At 48.2% G+C, this 20938-nt stretch overlaps 1 protein-coding gene across 1 annotated transcript in view; it reads right to left on the bottom strand.

Annotated features, from left to right (window-relative positions):
- The window catches only part of ST8SIA4 (ST8 alpha-N-acetyl-neuraminide alpha-2,8-sialyltransferase 4), a 228478-nt gene extending 208072 nt beyond the window's left edge, over positions 1-20406 (bottom strand). Inside the window, exon 1 of the mRNA XM_075325060.1 lies at positions 20088-20406. Coding sequence (XP_075181175.1) covers positions 20088-20347 — 260 coding nt within the window. The 5' untranslated portion in view covers positions 20348-20406. The remainder of the gene's footprint in view (positions 1-20087) is intronic.
- Positions 20407-20938: the final 532 nt, after the last annotated feature.

Below are 20938 nucleotides of genomic sequence, written 5' to 3'. Positions count from 1 at the left end.
TGAACACAATAGAAAATCTTTGGAGGAGCTGAAACTCAATGTTACCCAGCGACAGCCCTGAAACCTAAAAGATCTTGAGAAGATCTGTATGGGGGAGTGGGCCAAAATCCCTGCTGCAGTGTGTGAAAACTTGGTCAAGAACTACAGGAAACGTCTGACTTCTAATTGCCATCAAAGGTTTCTGTACCAAATATTAAGTTCTGTTTTTCCATTGTATGAAATACTTATTTCATGCAATAAAATGCAAAATAATTATTTAGCAATCATACAATGATTTACTGGATTTTTTTTGGGCTCTGATTCACAGTTGAAGTGTAACCTACGATAAAAATTACAGACCTCCCCATTTTTTATAGGTGTAAAAACTTGCAAAATCGGCAGTGTATCAAATACTTTTTTCCCCACTGTATATAGGAAGAAAATAAAAAACACTTTCTATACACTGTGTGCACAATTAGACAATTTGCATTTTTGATGATTAGTTTTATTATTGAACAACTACCATGCTGTCCATTAATCCGAAAGGTTAACAAACCTGACTATTTAAAATGGTAAAAGTGTAGTTTTGTCATTCTTTTGAGAATATTTGTGTGCAGAATTTTTTAATAGTCGAACAATGTTACTGGTCCGTGACCAATATAGTCCGACTTTTTTACAATATCAGTTATGTGTAGAGCTGAGCGAACCCGTAGAAGTTTGACTTCTGCAGGGTCAACCGGACTTTATAGTAAGTTTAGTTCTGGACCCGGACTTGACTTGAACTTTGAACTTTGACTTGGAAGTCACTAATTGAGCAGTTCAGTCCTCCGCCCAGATACAGCCAGCCATAAAGAGAACATTTCCGTGGAAGGGTGAGGATTATTTTTTTTTGTACATACTACATCCGATCATGCTGTTATTACCCCCAGTGTGAGCCATTCAAACACTGCAAACACCTCGCACTTGGCCGAGCACCGAGCATACCCGAGCACAGAGATGCTCACTCCAGTGGTTTGAATATGTAAAGAACACAAACTCCGAACTCAAACACTGAATTTCTTGTAAAGTCATGTTTGGCACAAACATCGAACTTAAAAGTTCAGGTACACTCATCTCCAGTCATAAATTTTCCATCCATGGGGTCCGATAATTTCTTAATCTGTTGACGACCAACCACAGCCTCCCAGACACTGATCACAAAGATGACCCTTTTCTTTCACTGGAAATGTCCCATTTAAGAAGGGCACAAAAAGTCTCAATATGTTTTAGGTCAGGTAAGGAAGGGGCCATGTAATTATTCTTTCATCTTTAAAGTGAATCTGTCAGCAGGTTTTTACTATATAATCTGAGAACAGCACAGCAGGGTTAAAATGCTGAATTCAGGGATAAGTCACTTATTACGCTGTATGCTGTTTTCTTAAAGTTAAGGTTTTATCACCAGCAGCTTATCACTGCTCAGAATACAGCTGCTAGAGCAGCTCAGGAGCCTTAGTCCGACCTCACACATAATAAGCAACTTACTATCAAAAGACAATGTACATAGAAAGCTGTGGTGTGGCCATTCTGAGCTCGGCTACATCTAAGAACTCTGATTGTGTCCCAACTGCTGCACCCAGTAAATTAAGTGATACATCATTGAAATTATGGGTTTATTTCTACATTATGCTGCTCTCAGATGAGGCAGCAAAAACCTGGTGACAGGTTCCCTTTAAGACCTTTACTGGCAGTCAAGCAGTGGAGACTGATGCATACGAAGTAGCATTGTCCTACTCAAAAATCATGTTGTTTTGAAAGATGCAGACTTTTTCCTGTACCACTGTTTGAAGAAAGTGTCTTTTAAAATCCAACAGTAGGTTTAGTAGTTTATTTTGAGTCCATCTTCAACTCAAAAAGGTCCAACTCTCTCATCTTTAATAAAACCAGCTGTAGCGGGGTGGGGGTCCCCCAGGACCACAAAGACGCCGTGACTCAAATAGTCCGATCAAAACAGCTTTATTGTCCTCGCTGTACATGTAAATGGACCCGGAACACAGCCGGGTTATGCACCGTCCATACGGGTCCCCGTCACACAGGCACCCCTTGCCGTAGGAGACGGTCTTACGATGCCCCGTTCGGCTGTTCCAGGAGGGTCCACAAACTTATAATCGCTCCACGCAGGCCTGGAGCTTTTCCAGGCTTCCGGCTCTGCAGCTTACAGAGCAGACTCTAGTACAAGATCATAGTGGGAGTTTTAACTACTTTCTTCTCTCTCTGGCACCCGGTAGCAGACACCTCTAGCTGAGGTTCCTTCTTGGCCCCAGGGCCCTCTGCAGACCCCTGGGTCTGTGTCTCCTCCAGGAGAGGTTCGGCCTTACAGCCCTAGTCTGGCTGCACTCACCTCAGTCTGAATATCTGAGTCCTGTGCTCAACCTCCACACAGGATGCTCCATGCAGAGTTCTCGGCTCTGCTCTCACTCTCTCCAAACACACATTGCCAGTCTCCTATATCAAGCTGGCCACACCCACAGGTGGAGGTCTGTGAATCTCAGCCCTGCAGAGCACCTTGTGATTGTTAAAGGGAGCCTGACCCTTATGTGTAGCAAGAAGCCTTTGTGGACTACAAGTCCTATAGCAACCTTTACCGTCTAGATATCGCAGATACCTTCTCCACTGTGACATATAGCGACCATTTACCACGTTGGTGGTCGCTACGTCACACAGCCCATAGCAATATCCCACCTCCACCTTACTGGAGTCTCAGCCGACGTAGAGGTCTGTGCACATTACTGATACAGCCACAACCCCATCTATCTGGTCCATCAAGAGTCACTAAAATCTTATCAGTATATAAAACATTTGGAAAATCTGTCTTTAGTTATTTCTTTGCCCAGTCTTGACATTTCTAATTATGTTCAGTGGTGGTGGTGTTTCGCCCACCCTTACTTTGACCATGTATCTGACCCCTGGCTCAGTTTGTTTATTCTTTCCAACTCAATCCACCAAGTTGACGATTAAAGTATAGACTCAACCTGGAGATCTCGCAGTGAACTTCAGATTTCTCTGAAAGGCTGGGACAACACCACCACTTTGGCCACGATAGTTCACATGGCAAAATGACCACTCCATGTCACTGTTACACTACACTATAATGCAGGTGAATGGAGTCGCATTGTGACCTGGAAGGTACTGCATTAAGTGTTGAAGGTTGAAAACCAGGGAGTTCCTAATTGTATTAACCGAAGTGACCAGCTCAAAGTCCTGCTGTGGAAGTCCAATTTGAGCAGACGGGAACCATACCCCTACTATAAAATACTATGTCAAGTAAAGATTGATAAACTAACATTTAAGAAATGGATGACAATAACGAAATACACCCAAAACGGTTCATTTCAGCCAACTGTTTCCTCATGTCTGTGGCTAGCTCTCTAATACCATAGGATTGCACATTTGAAACAGTAAATACTATGTAGGGCAACATTCTGATCAGAGCTTACCACAAGAAAGAAAAATCACTCAACATATTCTTGTGGTTTTCATCATGATCCATATATCATGGTCTTGACAGCATAGGTGGCCCAGCAGCGGGATTAATAGACCTATATGTCATGGCACGTAAATGATGGATTTCACAACTTGCTTTAATTTAAAATACAAACTGAAAAACCAAAACGAAAAAAGTGTTTCTCATAAAGCGAGAGATTTTATCACAACATGCATTCAGTCAGATAAACACAATTTCCTCTTAGGAAAATAAAAACTTAAAATGCGGTCTCGCATCTATGGGAGGATTCATACCCTTTACAGGCAGATGTGTCCAAGGACTGGTGCACACTATTGGTGAGGAAACCAAATTTTAACAAAGCCAGAGCTCAACATATATACAGTACAGACCAAAAGTTTGGACACACTTTTCCATCTCTAGAACAACTATTAAGAGGAGACTTTGTGCAGCAGGCCTTCATGGTAAAATAGCTGCTAGGAAACCACTGCTAAGGACAGGCAACAAGCAGAAGAGACTTGTTTGGGCTAAAGAACACAAATAATGGACATTAGACCAGTGGAAATCTGTGCTTTGGTCTGATGAGTCCAAATTTGAGATCTTTGGATCCAACCACCGTGTCTTTGTGCGACGCAGAAAAGGTGAACGGATGGACTCTACATGCCTGGTTCCCACTGTGAAGCATGGAGGAGGAGGTTTGATGGTGTGGGGGTACTTTGCTGCTGACACTGTTGGGGATTTATTCCAAATTGAAGGCATACAGAACCAGCATGCCTACCTCAGCATCTTGCAGCGGTGTGCTATTCCATCCGGTTTGCATTTTGTTGGACCATAATTTATTTTTCAACAGGACATTGACCCCAAACACACCTCCAGGCTGTGTAAGGGCTATTTGACTAAGAAGGAGAGTGATGGGGTGCTCGCCAGATGACCTGGCCTCCACAGTCACCAGAGCTGAAGCCAATCGAGATGGTTTGGGGTGAGCTGGACCGCAGAGTGAAGGCAAAAGGGCCAACAAGTGCTAAGCATCTCTGGGAACTCCTTCAAGACTGTTGGAAAACCATTTCTGGTGACTACCTCTTGAAGCTCATCAAGAGAATGCCAAGAGTGTGCAAAGTAGTAATCAAAGCAAAAGGTGGCTACTTCGAAGAACCTAGAATATAAGACATATTTTCAGTTGTTTCACACTTTAAGTATTCAATTCAATTGTTTTAATTCATAGTTTTGATGCCTTCAATGTGAATCTACAATTTTTAGAGTCATGAAAATAAAGAAAACTCTTTGAATGAGGATGTGTGTCCAAACTTTTGGTCTGTACTGTACATTTAAAACCAGAAATGTACATACACTATCTAAAAATACACATATGCTTGTGTCTCTGTGTGAGTGTGAGTGTGTGTGTGTGTGTGTGTGTCTCTTTCGGTGTGTCTGTTTCACTGTGTGTCTCTCTTTCTGCGTGTGTGTGTCTCTTTATGTATGTGTGGGTCTGTCTGTGTGTCTCTTTCTCTGTCCATAATAGAGGTCTATAAAAACAGATCCATTCCCAATTCCATTGACTTTAATGTAAGCAGGTTTTTTGATGAATAACTGTAAAGTGTAGGGTTATATTTTATATTTTCCCCTCAAAACATAGTGGATGTGCAAAACTTCATGATTGTAAATGTGATGGTGCAGATTTCTCTAGTGGACATACACACACATATATACAAACATACATACATACCTTCAGCTTTATATATTAGATTTTGGAAATCCTAATTGACCTAATACAGGATAGGTCTGATTTCATATCAGATAGTGAGAAAAACATGAAGATGTGTCTTTTTAGATAGTGTATGTAAATTTCTGGTTTCAAATATATAAATAAAATAAAATATATAAATAAAATATATAAATATATAAATATAATAATAATAATAATAATATAAATATATAAATATAATAAATTTCTGGTTTCATCTGCATCCGCTACGTCTTGAGGAAAGAAGGTTTAATCATAATCACAGACGAGGATTCTTTACTGTACGAGCAGTGAGAACTCTCTGCCGCATGATGTTGTAATGAGTGATTCACTACTAACATTTAAGCAGAGCCTGGACGCCTTTCTTGAAAAATTTAATATTACCAGTTATGTATATTAGATTTTATGACAGGGTATTGATCCAGGGAACTAGTCTGATTGCCGGATGTGGAGTCAGGAAGGAAATTTTTTCCCCATTGGAACTTGTTTGCCACATTGGGGTTTTTTTGCCTTCCTCTGGATCAACATGTTAGGCTACGGGTTGAACTAGATGGACTTAGGGGTACTTTGCACACAGAGATAAATCTGCGGCAGATCTGAGGTTGCAGTGAAATTGTGGACAATCAGTGCCAGGTTTCTGGCTGTGTACAAATGGAACAATATGTCCATGATTTCACTGCAACCACAGATCTGCCAAAGATTTATCTCTGTGTGCAAAGTAGCACAGAGTCTCCCTTCAACCTTAAAAACTATGATACTATGAAATAAATATATATATATATATATATATATATATATATATATATATATATATATATATATATATATATATATATATATATATATATATATATATACACACACACACACATATACATATATATATATATATATATATATATACACATATATATACACTAGAAGGTGGCCCGATTCTACGCATCGGGTATTCTAGAATTTACGTATTGTGTAGTTCATGTATGATTTTTGTTATATATATATATATATATATATATAGATGTTGTTGTGTGTAGTTACCAAGTGTTTGTGTAGGGCGCTGTACATGTTCTGGGTGTGGCGGGGGGTGAAAGCGGTGTTGTATGTGTGTTGCGTGTGTTGCGTTGTTTGTGGAGCGCTGTGTGTCTGTAGCGTTGTGTGTGTGTGTGTGTTGTGCGGTTTGTGTGTGTGTGGTGTGTTTTGGGGGGAGGTATGTTTTGAGCAATGTGTGTGTTGTGCGGTATGTGCGTATATTTGTGTGTGCTGCGGTGTTTGTGTGTTGGGTGTTGTGTGTGTGCAGCGTTGTGTGTGTGTGTGTGGGTGTCTGTGTAGGGCGTTGTTTTGTGGTTCCTATGCTGCGCATTCCCAAACGTGCTCCATCCGCCATGCTGCGCACTCCCAAACGTGGTCCATCCGCCATGCTGCGCACTCCCAAACGTGCTCCATCCGCCATACTGCGCACTCCCCATCGTGCTGCATCCCCCATGCTGCGCACTCCCAAACGTGCTCCATCCGCCATGCTGCGCACTCCCCATCGTGCTCTATCCGCCATGCTGCACACTCCCAAACGTGCTCCATCCGCCATGCTGCGCACTCCCAAACATGCTCCATCCGCCATGCTGCGCACCCCCCATCATGCTCCATCCGCCATGCTGCGCACTCCCAAACGTGCTCCACCCGCTATGCTCCGCACTCCCAAACGTGCTCCATCCGCCATGCTGCGCACTCCCAAACGTGCTCCATCCGCCATGCTGCGCACTCCCAAACGTGGTCCATCCGTCATGCTGCACACTCCCAAACGTGCTCCATCCGCCATGCTGCGCACTCCCAAACGTGCTCCATCCGCCATACTGCGCACTCCTAAACGTGCTCCATCCGCCATACTGCGCACTCCCCATCGTGCACCATCCGGCATGCTGCGCACTCCCAAACGTGCTCCATCCGCCATGCTGCGCACTCCCAAACGTGCTCCATCCGTCATGCTGCGCACTCCCAAACGTGCTCCATCCGCCATGCTGCGCACTCCCAAACGTGGTCCATCCGCCATGCTGCGCACTCCCAAACGTGGTCCATCCGCCATGCTGCGCACTCCCAAACGTGGTCCATCCGCTATGCTGCGCACTCCCAAACGTGGTCCATCCGCCATGCTGCGCACTCCCAAACGTGCTCCATCTGCCATGCTGCGCACTCCCAAACGTGCTCCATCCGCCATGTTACGCACTCCCAAACGTGCTCCATCCGCCATGCTGCTCACTCCCAAACGTGGTCCATCCGCCATGCTGCGCACTGCCAAACGTGCTCCATCCTCCATGCTGCGCACTCCCAAGCGTGGTCCATCCGCCATGCTGCGCACTCCCAAACGTGCTCCATCCTCCATGCTGCGCACTCCCCATCGTGCTCCATCCCCCTTGCTGCGCACCCCCCATCGTGCTCCATTCCCCATGCTGCACCAGCATCAGCCTCTCTGCCCGCAGCATCAGCCTCTGTGCCCGCAGCATCAGCCTCTCTGCACACAGCATCAGCCTCTCTGCACACAGCATCAGCCTCTCTGCACACAGCATCAGCCTTTTCTGTCCCTAGCATCAGCCTCTCTCCTCCCAGCCTACCCCAGCCTCAGCCTCCCTCAGCATCAGCCTCTCTTCTCTCAGCCTTCCCCTCCCAGCCTTCCCCAGGATCAGCCTCTCTCATCCCAGCATCAGCCTCTCTCCTCCCAGCATCAGCCTCTCCTCTCTGTCCCCAGCATCAGCCTCTCTCCTCCCAGCCTTCCCCAGCCTCAGCCTCTCTCCTCCCAGCCTTCCCCAGCATCAGCCTCTCTCCTCCCAGCCTCCCCCAGCATCAGCCTCCCCCAGCATCAGCCTCTCTCCTTCTAGCCTCCCCCAGCATCAGCCTCTCTCCTTCCAGCCTCCTCCAGCATCAGCCTCCCTCTCCCAGCCTTCCCCAGGATCAGCCTCTCTCCTCCCAGCCTCCGTCTTCCCAGCCTCCCCCAGCATCAGCCTCCCCCAGCATCAGCCTCTCTCCTTCCAGCCTCCCTCAGCATCACCCTCTCTCCTTCCAGCCTCCCCCAGCATCAGCCTCCCTCTCCCAGCCTTCCCCAGGATCAGCCTCTCTCCTCCCAGCCTCCGTCCTCCCAGCCTTCCCCAGCATCAGCTTTCCCCTCCCAGCCTCCCTCAGCATCAGCCTTCCCCAGCATCAGCCTCTCTCCTCCCAGCCTCAGCCTCTCTCCTTCCAGCCTTCCCCAGCATCAGCCTCCTTCCTCCCAGCCTCAGCCTCTCTCCTTCCAGCCTCCCTCAGCATCAGCCTCCCCTTCCCAGCCTTCCCCAGGATCAGCCTCTCTCCTCCCAGCCTCCTTCAGCATCAGCCTCTCTCCTCCCAGCCTCCTTCAGCATCAGCCTTCCCCTCCCAGTCTCCCCTAGCATCAGCCTCCCCCTCCCAGCCTTCCCCAAGATCAGCCTATCTGCTCCCAGCCTCCTCCAGCACGCCGTGCTCCTCTGCCGACACTCACACACACCCGATCGCATACACTCACCCACACAACCGATCGCATACACTCACCCACACAACCGATCGCATACACTCACCCACACCCGATCGCATACACTCACACACACCCGATCGCATACACTCACACACACCCGATCGCATACACTCACCCACACAACCGATCGCATACACTCACCCACACAACCGATCGCATCCACTCACACACACCCGATCGCATACACTCACACACACCCGATCGCATACACTCACACACACAGACACTGACGAAATCGCACATACGCGCTGATACTCACAACATCCGGAGATATCACATGCTTCTGGCCATGTGATCCTCCGTCAGGTCCTGGAAGCTCACAGCACAGTATCGCCGCCGAGAAGCAAGCGATATCCCAGGATGTTGTGAGTATGTGGATGCGATGTGATGTGTGTGTGAGGGTGAGTGTGATCTGATGTGTGTATGTGTGTGTGTGTGCTGTTATGTGTGTGTGTGCGTGTGTGTATGTTCCGCCGCTGCAGGACCTTGATGTGTGGATGCGATGTGATGTGTGTGTGATGTGTGTGTGAGAGTGAGTGTGAGCCAGTGTACGCTGGTAACTATGATACACATCGGGTAACTAAGGGACCTTAGTTACCCGATGTGTATAATGGTTACCAGCTTTCACGGCCTCCGTCAAGATCCCAGCATCGCAAGGTTATGTCTAGCGCTGCTGGGATCCTGACGGAGCCGGTGTAGAAGCAAGCGATATCCCAGGATGTTGAGATGTGTGAGGTGTGTGTGAGAGTGAGTGTGAGAGTGAGTGTGATCTGATGTGTGTGTGTGTGTGTGTACTCACCTGGGAATCGGAGCTCCGTGTCAGTTGGGCCAGAGCGAGCGTGCATTGCGTGAGGGGGGCGGGGCCTGCAGAGAGCCGGGGCGAGAGGCCAATCCGTGTGGGGGGGCGGGGCCATGGCGAGCCCAGCGGCCAATCAGCTTTGTGTCACCGTAAGGACACAATTTCGGAGCATGACAGACAGACAGACAGACAGACTAAGGCAATTATATATATGCTGCTCACTCCCAAACGTGCTCCATCCTCCATGCTGCGCACTCCCAAACGTGGTCCATCCGCCATGCTGCGCACTCCCAAACGTGCTCCATCCTCCATGCTGCGCACTCCCCATCGTGCTCCATCCCCCATGCTGCGCACCCCCCATCGTGCTCCATTCCCCATGCTGCACCAGCATCAGCCTCTCTGCCCGCAGCATCAGCCTCTGTGCCCGCAGCATCAGCCTCTCTGCACACAGCATCAGCCTTTTCTGTCCCTAGCATCAGCCTCTCTCCTCCCAGCCTACCCCAGCCTCAGCCTCCCTCAGCATCAGCCTCTCTTCTCTCAGCCTTCCCCTCCCAGCCTTCCCCAGGATCAGCCTCTCTCATCCCAGCATCAGCCTCTCTCCTCCCAGCATCAGCCTCTCCTCTCTGTCCCCAGCATCAGCCTCTCTCCTCCCAGCCTTCCCCAGCATCAGCCTCTGTCCTCCCAGCCTTCCCCAGCATCAGCCTCTCTCCTCCCAGCCTCCCCCAGCATCAGCCTCCCCCAGCATCAGCCTCTCTCCTTCTAGCCTCCCCCAGCATCAGCCTCTCTCCTTCCAGCCTCCTCCAGCATCAGCCTCCCTCTCCCAGCCTTCCCCAGGATCAGCCTCTCTCCTCCCAGCCTCCGTCTTCCCAGCCTCCCCCAGCATCAGCCTCCCCCAGCATCAGCCTCTCTCCTTCCAGCCTCCCTCAGCATCACCCTCTCTCCTTCCAGCCTCCCCCAGCATCAGCCTCCCTCTCCCAGCCTTCCCCAGGATCAGCCTCTCTCCTCCCAGCCTCCATCCTCCCAGCCTTCCCCAGCATCAGCTTTCCCCTCCCAGCCTCCCTCAGCATCAGCCTTCCCCAGCATCAGCCTCTCTCCTCCCAGCCTCAGCCTCTCTCCTTCCAGCCTTCCCCAGCATCAGCCTCCCTCCTCCCAGCCTCAGCCTCTCTCCTTCCAGCCTCCCTCAGCATCAGCCTCCCCTTCCCAGCCTTCCCCAGGATCAGCCTCTCTCCTCCCAGCCTCCTTCAGCATCAGCCTTCCCCTCCCAGTCTCCCCTAGCATCAGCCTCCCCCTCCCAGCCTTCCCCAAGATCAGCCTATCTGCTCCCAGCCTCCTCCAGCACGCCGTGCTCCTCTGCCGACACTCACACACACCCGATCGCATACACTCACCCACACAACCGATCGCATACACTCACCCACACAACCGATCGCATACACTCACACACACCCGATCGCATACACTCACACACACCCGATCGCATACACTCACACACACCCGATCGCATACACTCACACACACCCGATCGCATACACTCACACACACCCGATCGCATACACTCACACACAAAGACACTGACGAAATCGCACATACGCGCTGATACTCACAACATCCGGAGATATCACATGCTTCTGGCCATGTGATCCTCCGTCAGGTCCTGGAAGCTCACAGCACAGTATCGCCGCCGAGAAGCAAGCGATATCCCAGGATGTTGTGAGTATGTGGATGCGATGTGATGTGTGTGTGAGGGTGAGTGTGATCTGATGTGTGTATGTGTGTGTGTGCTGTTATGTGTGTGTGTGTGTGTGTGTGCTGTTATGTGTGTGTATGTTCCGCAGCTGCAGGACCTTGATGTGTGGATGCGATGTGATGTGTGTGTGATGTGTGTGTGAGAGTGAGTGTGAGCCGGTGTACGCTGGTAACTATGATACACATCGGGTAACTAAGGGACCTTAGTTACCCAATGTGTATAATGGTTACCAGCTTTCACGGCCTCCATCAAGATCCCAGCATCGCAAGGTTATGTCTGGCGCTGCTGGGATCCTGACGGAGCCGGTGTAGAAGCAAGCGATATCCCAGGATGTTGTGATGTGTGAGGTGTGTGTGAGAGTGAGTGTGAGAGTGAGTGTGATCTGATGTGTGTGTGTGTACTCACCTGGGAATCGGAGCTCCGTGTCAGTTGGGCCAGAGCGAGCGTGCATTGTGTGAGGGGGGCGGGGCCTGCAGAGAGCCGGGGCGAGAGGCCAATCAGTGTGGGGGGGGGGCGGGGCCATGGCGAGCCCAGCGGCCAATCAGCTTTGTGTCACCGTAAGGACACAATTTCGGAGCATGACAGACAGACAGACAGACAGAATAAGGCAATTATATATATAGATATATATACATATATATATATATATATATACATACACACACACACACACACACACACACACACACACACACTGCGCTCTGAAGGATTCACTGGTATAAGAGTCAGGAACGACAGTCATGTTGCCAGAATCTGACTAGTGGGGCATGGCCTCACTCAATACAGTTGGATTGAGAAAGGCCGCGCCCATCTAGTAGGATTTTGGACAGGAGTCTGCATATCGCATACTCGCAGCTGTGACTGTCGTTCCCGGCTCTGACGCTGGAGAATCCTGAAAGAGCGCAATATGAGGATTCACAAGTCTGCAGTCACATTGTAGTCACTCTGACTTGTCATTTCACCACCAAACAATCCCTTTAGCACATTTGTATGACTGACTAAAGGTGATCAAACACTTTAGCACATCTGCTAGGGTAGATGCTAGTACATCTGCAATCTTTTTCATCACAAATTCACTGCCACTCCTCCATTCATTATATTTTATTGAGCTCCCCAAATTCTCTGAAATTGATTGGGTTATGCAAGGTTTTGTCCAGCCCCTATGTAGTTTGAGTCAAAGGCTTGGAAATTACATTAGAGACAGTGAAAGGGTGCACATGTCTGGATCTTTCGATCATAACCGGCTATATATATATTTTTTTTTTCTTTCAACAAATGCATAGCAAAGGAAAGTAAGGGTCCTGATTAGAATAACTGCTCTGGAGACTGCATACTTGAATCTCGGAGATAGTGATTCTACATAACTGATACGAACCCTGTTAAGAGATGAGGGGAAGGCGAAGGCAGGTGAGAATACAACTATTGTATAGACATCAATGGGCTGGAAACAGCCGACTGGAATATTACGAGTTAACTCCTCTCCTAGAATGTCACTACTGCACATACTTTGCCAGGGTTCAGGCAGGCACTAATGACAGAGCTGCATCGAAACCAACTGTACATTATGTAAGATAGAAGATTGCAGAAGAATTATAGTGGAAAGAAAAAGCAAGTAAATTGCAAACTTGCTTATTTTCATGTGGTCCAACTAAAACAATTTAAGAACATAAGAATATGCCTTTAATATTACATCTCTCTGTGTAATTGGTTTCTGGGCAAAAACTGGAAATTTACATTGTATTGCGATCTACAAATTTCTACATCACACACGGAGTTCAGTGATACACAGATGTACAGTATGTGGCTTATTTTTCATTGTAACTTAAAGACATTCACAAGATGGTGTTGGAAAAAGCTTTGATCTCTTGAATATATGCACCTACTGGTAACTATTAAAGGGATCAAAATGGAGAAGTAGGTGAGAATGACAACTTTAAAAGTTAGGTGCTAAGGATATCAGAAATCAGAAATGAAGCAAAGATCAAGAGAAATCTCTACTTTAATGGAGAACGGTGGTCATCCAATGCAAGATGAAAACTTTATAAGGAAACGTAATGCAAAAGCTGAAGTTAAAGGGGTTGTCGAGTACTAGGGCAACCCCTTCTGATACCACATGTTTCCCCTAGGTAAAATAATAAAGCCTATACTCACCTCCCGTGCCAGTGCCATTCGAGAGGTGCCATGGCTCCGGGGCTCACATGAGGTCGTGACGTCACGCGAGCCCTGCGTCCAACCAGCACCGTCTTCTATCTCTTTTCCTTCAGACCAAATTAGTTAATCAACAGGAAGTGAGAGCTGTGGCCGCGCTCAATATCTGTTGATTGCTTCATTTCGTTTGAATGCGGGGAGACAGAAGCCGGCGCTGATTGGACGCAGGGCTCGTGTGAGATCACAACCCCACATGAGCTGTGGCACCGATTGTTGGGGTGGCAAACAGGGGTCTGTGTAGCTGTTGTAGCAGACGCTTCTAGGCTGCAGTGCAGCCTGCTGTAAACCCCTCGCACCCCAGTCGCCACTCCAGTGCAACTCCGCAAAAGTCCAAGCATTCACTGGCACAATAATTTTGACACACGAGAGTTTCTTCCAATCACTGGAACTTTACTGTTTGTCTTCATAACATCTCGCATCAAGCGGGCACTGTTTCTGACCCCGCTGGGGTTCCCATTAGTTTCTAATACATAGTCCAATTTGCCGACCGATCGCTTCCCTGGCACTTGGGTTTCTGAGAGCACAACTAAGTCCCTCATCTCTTCCTTGGACATCACAGTGCGTGGCAGGCTCATCCTCTGCTCTCACACTTGGTTCTCACCCTATCCATAGGGTCATGTCGCGACCTCAGAGCAGCCGAGCTGCTCGGATCCGGGGGTCGGTGGCTCGAGTGATCCCAGACCCGGGTGATGGCGGACACTTAATATGATGGCAGGGGCTATTTACAAGGGATAATAAAGTTAATGTTTGTGACGCCACCTGCGGTAGTGCGGCAAGGGAACAGATGCAGCCGCTGCTGCTTGTGAGGGACTCGGGCTGATGGAATCAGTAGCGAGTGTGTTAACCCACTCCGCAGGTAGGGTAAACCCCAGTGTCCTCTAGGTGCTGGATGAGGTGCAGGCTGAAAGGAATGCAAACAGGCAAAGTCTGAGTGAAACAGGGAGTCTTTACTGATGATTTACTCACAAGTTACACTCCCCTTTGTCCCGGCCATGTAGTCTGGCTTTGGCCCCCTCCGTGCACTTCTCTTGTGGCGTGGCTCCCTCCTGGCTTGGAACACTTGAAGGGCAACTTAAGGGTGGTGGGGAGCTCTGGAAGTTTCCTCACCGTGCAGATCCTGGCAGAAGGCATGAAGCTTTCCTACTTCTTCCCTCGGGTTCTACACCCGGTTGTGTGCACAGCTCTGTCAGAGTCCCTTGCAGACCCTGCCGCCATCCAAACAAGGAGCCTCATGGTCATAGCTTAGAGTCTCATTGTGGGCAGCACCAGACAGGGTATAGGTTGACCCTCCAGTGTGGCCCTGAGACAGCACACTCCAGGAGCAATTCAAAAAACAAGAGCACTAGGAGTTTTAGTGCAAAAGTAGAAATTTATTATAAATACCATAAAATACCAACAATTTATATAAAGGACATATGGCGAGCAAAATAGAGGGATTAGGTACCCGGATCCCAAAAACCACACTGAAAAAGCCTTCTATAAGGTCAGGGTGTCAGAGCTGAAGCAGGCCAGCCTGTAGGTGATCTGAATAAATGTAAAATGCTGAATCATAGAGATTCCATTAGTCAGCAGATATAACAGATCCTATACAACGGGCCTGATTCAAAACAAAAGCACCCATACTGGTGCATACACTGTTGCTGGATTAGGAATTATATATATACTATTCGTAGAGTCATCAGAACCATAGTGAAGGACCCATGTATATAAATCAAGACCCATACATCAGTTTGTATGTCCACACAGGGAGGGTAAAGGGGTGCTTACCAAGGTGCAGTGGTGGTTAGAGGGATCCAGGCCAAGCCAGAGGGGACCTCCGACGGCCGTTTCGCGGTAAACACCGCTTCTTCCGGGAGGAATAAGTGCCGCCAGCTGCTTCTCCCCTGGGCATCGTGCAATCGATCCTCAGGCCTCACACCCCGACCTGACACCCAGCCGGGTGTCTTTCTCCTTCCTTCTCCTCTGTCTGTCTGGACTCTTCTCTTCCACCGACCAACTCCTCCCCTTCCCTCCAGGGGCCTAACTACAGGAGGGTTGGATTTACACCTCCTAGGCAACCTCCACTTCCTGGGCAGGCTTTACACCATAGGACGCCCAACCCTCTAATAATGCCCTCTTGTGGTCCAGTGTGGTGTTGTGTGAGTGTTTTAGGTGTGTGTGGCTTTAGCCAGAGCTAGGACTCCAGGAACCAGGTTGTAGATCTTAATAGCATGATCGCAGGGGCGCTACAGTCACACTAACAGTCAGTCTCTTGAAGGGAGTGGTAGGGAATTCTTTCCAGGGAAACGGACACCACTCAAACTGTCCGGAGTAAACCAGCTTCCAGGGGACGTAGTTACTGTCAGTCCTTCCATGCTCAGGACCCCACATGTCCGGTGTCTGTGTTTGTCCCTGAGGGTCTCATCCAATCACTACTCTGAGCTTCTAATCTGTTTCTCCTCACTGGGGACTCTCTAAAGGGGGTTTACACGCTACGATATCGTTAATGTTTTATCTTCGGGGTCACGTTGTTAGTGATGCACATCCGGCGTCATTAACGATATAGCAGCGTGTCACTTATGTGCAACCTAAAACGATTGCAAAAGCGGCCAAAATCGTTTGCCGCGGAGAGGTCGTCCTAAAACAAAAAATGGTTTACCTCTCATTAGCGATGTTGTTCGTCGTTCCTGCGGTAGCACACATCGCTATGTGTGACACCGCAGGAGCGAGGAACATCTCCTTACGTGCCTCCATCGGCAATGCGGAAGGAGGAGGTGGGCGGGATGTTTACGTCCCGCTTATCCCCGCCCCTCCGCTTCTATTGGCCACCTGCCGTGTGACGTCGCTGTGACAACGCACGACCTGCCCCCTTAGAAAGGAGGTGGATTGCCGGCCAGAGAGACGTCGCAGAACAGGTAAGCCGTGTGACGGGGTGCACTTTTTTGTGCACGACGGGCACCGATATGCCCGTGTTCCAAAAACGAGGGGGACGGGTACGCACGCTAGCGATATCGGTACCGATATCGCTACCGTGTAAAGCCCCCTTTAGTCTTTTCCTAGTGCTTGCCCTTTTTATCAGCTACACTTCTCCCTGCAATTAACCCTTTTCCTACCCAGAAGGTACCAGGGAAGTGATCACTAGAACCTTGCCATCTAGTAGCCGCACCAAATATAACAGTATTTGTCAGACATAATCCAATACATTTCCTTATAGGGGAGGCAGAGCCCTAGACCTCTTTCCCTTTACATGCTGAAATGGCACTGGTACAGGAGGTGAGTATAGACTATTACTTTACCTGGGGGAAATATGTAGCATCAGAAGGGTTGCCCTAGTAGTCAACAGCCCATTTACGTATCAGGTGCTGTAATATTAATAGATTTTGCACAAAGTTTAACTGTCTTGCTGGACCTGACTATAAAAAAAATCTATATTTTTACTGATATTTCATATACAGATCTTATACGGTATAAAGACGACCATAGAAATATATGGACTCATCAAGCAGTTTCATAAGGTGTGCCAAAGCAGAAATATTGCAAAACCAATTTCACCGCCTCAAAACAATAACAGTAAGTGGTTATATATTCTTTTGGCACGGAATTAGATCATTAGTATTCTGCATTCTCCCCATAACAATACACTGCCCAAGTTAACATTTTCAGCAGCAAAACTTTATGAAGCGGCCAAGTTTCTGAGAACAGAAATCAAGTCTCATATTAGTTCCTTCCATCACCAGAATGGAGACAATGATGGCAGCGCAGGCTGAGCACACTTCCTACAGCAGGACACAGATGTGTTTTTCTAGTTGAGGACAAACAAAAACACATCTTATTATGTTTCCTTAGCGGAAAAAAAAAATAGAAAACACGACTGTGATAATCAATATGCATGTTACATAGTTGCATAATGTGGCCCTAATTACTTTTGTGGAAAGCAGAAGTGTTGTGCTAATTACCATAGCCACAATCTGGATTGGTAAAAATGTGCATCATGATGTCTGAAGTAACCTGGAGAAGATCCAAACCTCGTTCTGTAAGAAGTGGGAGATGTAATGGGCTTAAGATGGAACTCTTTAGAAAATACTAATGTCCCTTGGAGGTAGTAGAGTTTTATAGCCGAACATTTGTGGTCTTTAGCTTTGAATAGTGTTAAGCAAAAAAGAACAACAGAAGGCTATAGACTTGGAGAGCGACCAATCTGCCGTAACCCACAGCTTTGTAATTGCTGAGCGTAATTAATACACAGGGCGATATTAGCGGCTCCACAACCCTGGGACGTGGGCATGGGTGCCCTTTTTTGGTGGGATTTTTTTTACCCCCCCCTTTAAATCACATGATTTAGAATAAGCTTATTATAAATCAGTGAGAGTGGCTAGATAATTAAAGACTTAATGACGGTAATCCCATTGTCATGATACCAGATTGCTCACCAGGCCACAGCCCCTCACCCACTTGCCTTTCTTTGGCTAAGAATGGAAATAAATGAGAGCGGGGAGACTGACGGCTCGGCTTAATATCAGACATCATGTCTCACACCTATCTTGCACGTTCTTTCAGACTGGGTTACTCCATTGTGTTGCACAATGAATGTCTGCCTGTTGTGGTGATCACTTTTACAGCTCTAGGCTTCTTGCTTGTACCTATCCTTGTGCTCCCTCCTTTGTCTCCTTACACTATATCCCCAGGAGTGCCCCGATTTCTATATGGTCACCTTATGGCCGGCTGCTTTGTCTATCCATTTCTTTGTTGCTCTCATTCTCTATGCATGTTTCTTTGTCTGTGTCTACATGTTGGGCTCTTTTGGCTTTGTGCTTCTCCCTTCCAGTCTCTTTTATTAGTCGGACCCCTATTTTTTAGCCTCTTGACTCCTCTGACCTTCCCTTTTCTTTTCGGGCTATACGTTCCCAGATTAAGCTTCAGCATTACACTTTTTCTCTCTTCTCTATCAATGCCAATGATAAAACCGTAAACTGTTGTGATCCAACATTATTTTTTCTGCTAAAGTCAATCATATGTTGGTGATTTCTGGCAGCATTACATTTTAGTTCAATAGAAAATTACAGTACTTAGTAATGTGCCCATTTTATTGCAGCCCCAGTCAGCAGGAGACTCACTTTTGTGTCTGTCAATATAAAGACAGTACATTCACCCCAGGAAATACTGCACAAGCCGTACAAAATATTACCGTACAGTCTGAAAGCCTTTAATTATTACCAAACTAAGTCATCTCACTAAATACTGTGATATCACTCCACAGGTAATTACTGTTCTACGGAGAGAGAATAATGTGGATATAATGGGAGACGATGACCAGAAAAGTGGGAGAAAATTCTTCAAATCCAATGTTTTTTCATTGCCTTGTGTATCGAGAAAATGGTTCAATGTCTTCTGTCTACACACTGGCGAAAAACGCACCAGAGGCGAAAAACCCACCACCGGCAAAAAAAACACCACTGGCGAAAAAAAAACACCACCGGGGAAAACCTACCACCGGCAAAAATCCCACTGGCGAAAAACCCACCACTGGCAAAAATCCCACCACTGGCAAAAAAAACACCACCGGCAAAAAACTCACCACCAGCAAAAAAAACACCACCGGTAAAAATTCCACCACCAGCAAAAATTCCACCACCAGCAAAAAACCCACCACCAGCAAAAAACCCACCACCAGCGTGTTCAGTGCAATTATAGGGACATCGTCACAGTGAGAAAAGATGTCCAGACACTAAAACTAAAGAAACAAAAATAAAAAGGATTGATCTGGTGACTTTTTATAAGAGGTCATTGTTATTATAATGGGCTCCTATGGAAGGATAAAGTTGTTACATTTTAAAAAGATACAAAATACTTGTGAAAGAAAAAAAGTGTGATCAGTCATATAGAAAGCCAGAAAAAGTTAGAGGAAGTGAGCAGAGATGACTTCAGGGAGACAAGTGAGCAAAACAGGAGGAAGCCACAAAGCAAGAACATCTGCACCTCAAGAGGAGCGCTGACAATAATGGCCAGAGGAAAGGCACAAAGGCTGGCAGCCACCAGGCAAGCCAGCCTTAGATGCCACACACTCAGGGATCACAGCCAGGACAGGTGCCCACCACACTGGTATACAGTGCCCAGCACACTAATATAGAGTCCACCACACTGGGATCAAGTGCCCATCACATTGGGATCCAGGACACAGTGCCAACCACACTGACATACAGTACCCAGCAAACTGCACCCAGCACATTGTGCCCACCAGACTGGCATACTGTCCCCAGCACAATGTACCCACCACACTGTCTCCAACACACCGGCACCAGTGCCCACAACTGGTATCCAGTGACCAGCACACTGTGCCTACCTCACTGGCATACTGTCCCCAGTATATTGTGCCCACCACACCGGCACCAGCACACTGTGCCCACCTCACTGGCATACTGTCCCCAGTATATTGTGCCCACCACACCGGCACCAGCACACTGTGCCTACCTCACTGGCATACTGTCCCCAGTATATTGTGCCCACCACACCGGCACCAGCACACTGTGCCCACCTCACTGGCATACTGCCCCAGCATACTGTGCCCACCACACCGGCACCAGCACACTGTGCCCACCTCACTGGCATACTGTCCGCAGCACTCACCCATTGAGTGGCGAGTCCTGGTGCTCATCAGTCCTGGCGATCTCGGTGGTTTTATAGAAGATCAGGAGGATACTTATTGTGCAGATCGTCCACCTCTTCCTTATAGAACGCATGTCTTCTGGTCCCTGGCATACAGGAGCTCCGATCCTCAGGTTCTCCTTGTAGTAATAAGGAATGACAGGCGGGATGAAGTGAAGGCGATGCTGAGGTCTCCGGCGAGCTGCAGCCTCCTCGGAGATGAACAGCTGGCGCTCAGGCATAGAGTGGCTGCCGCCGCGGTGCGCACAATCACCGGCAGCAGCAGCGGCAGCGGGCGCCCTCAGTCACTGCTCACACACAGCCCCGCCCCTCCAGCCGGCTGTGGCCACGCCCCTTCTGTCGGGATAGCTTTCGGAGCCGCCCGATATGTGACGTCACTAGGCTGCCAGAACCGTGATAGCTGCCGGTACAGGGAGCACCTATCGACCTTGCTCTGTGCTGGAGGGGCTCAGCTGCCTCCCCTCACCGGACACCTCAGCAATCACCTGCACCACGGCTGGGAAAGTGTTAAAATCTTCGTTACCGGTGACATCTATTCCACATTCTCCTCATAATGATCTTTTAACTGTTTCCCTTCCAGAGGCGGGTCTGACACTGACACCGGGGCTGTAAGGGCGAAGGACCGAGAACTTCTCCAGCATGCCTAGGTCACAGCCAATGTCTGACGCTGCCTGGAGCTCCGGGGTCCGGCGCCTCACACTGCAGCTCTGAGGGGCTGTGCACACTAAGCGTTTCTGATGGTCTGGTTTCCTGCTATGTGCTCAGGACGTGTTTACTAGGCAAACTATGGGCGCTGGAAAACCGCTCCATAA

Source organism: Anomaloglossus baeobatrachus, chromosome 1 (assembly GCF_048569485.1).
Source record: "Anomaloglossus baeobatrachus isolate aAnoBae1 chromosome 1, aAnoBae1.hap1, whole genome shotgun sequence".
NCBI classification, from domain to species: Eukaryota; Metazoa; Chordata; class Amphibia; order Anura; family Aromobatidae; genus Anomaloglossus; species Anomaloglossus baeobatrachus.
This window is presented reverse-complemented; position numbering and strand designations above follow the sequence as displayed.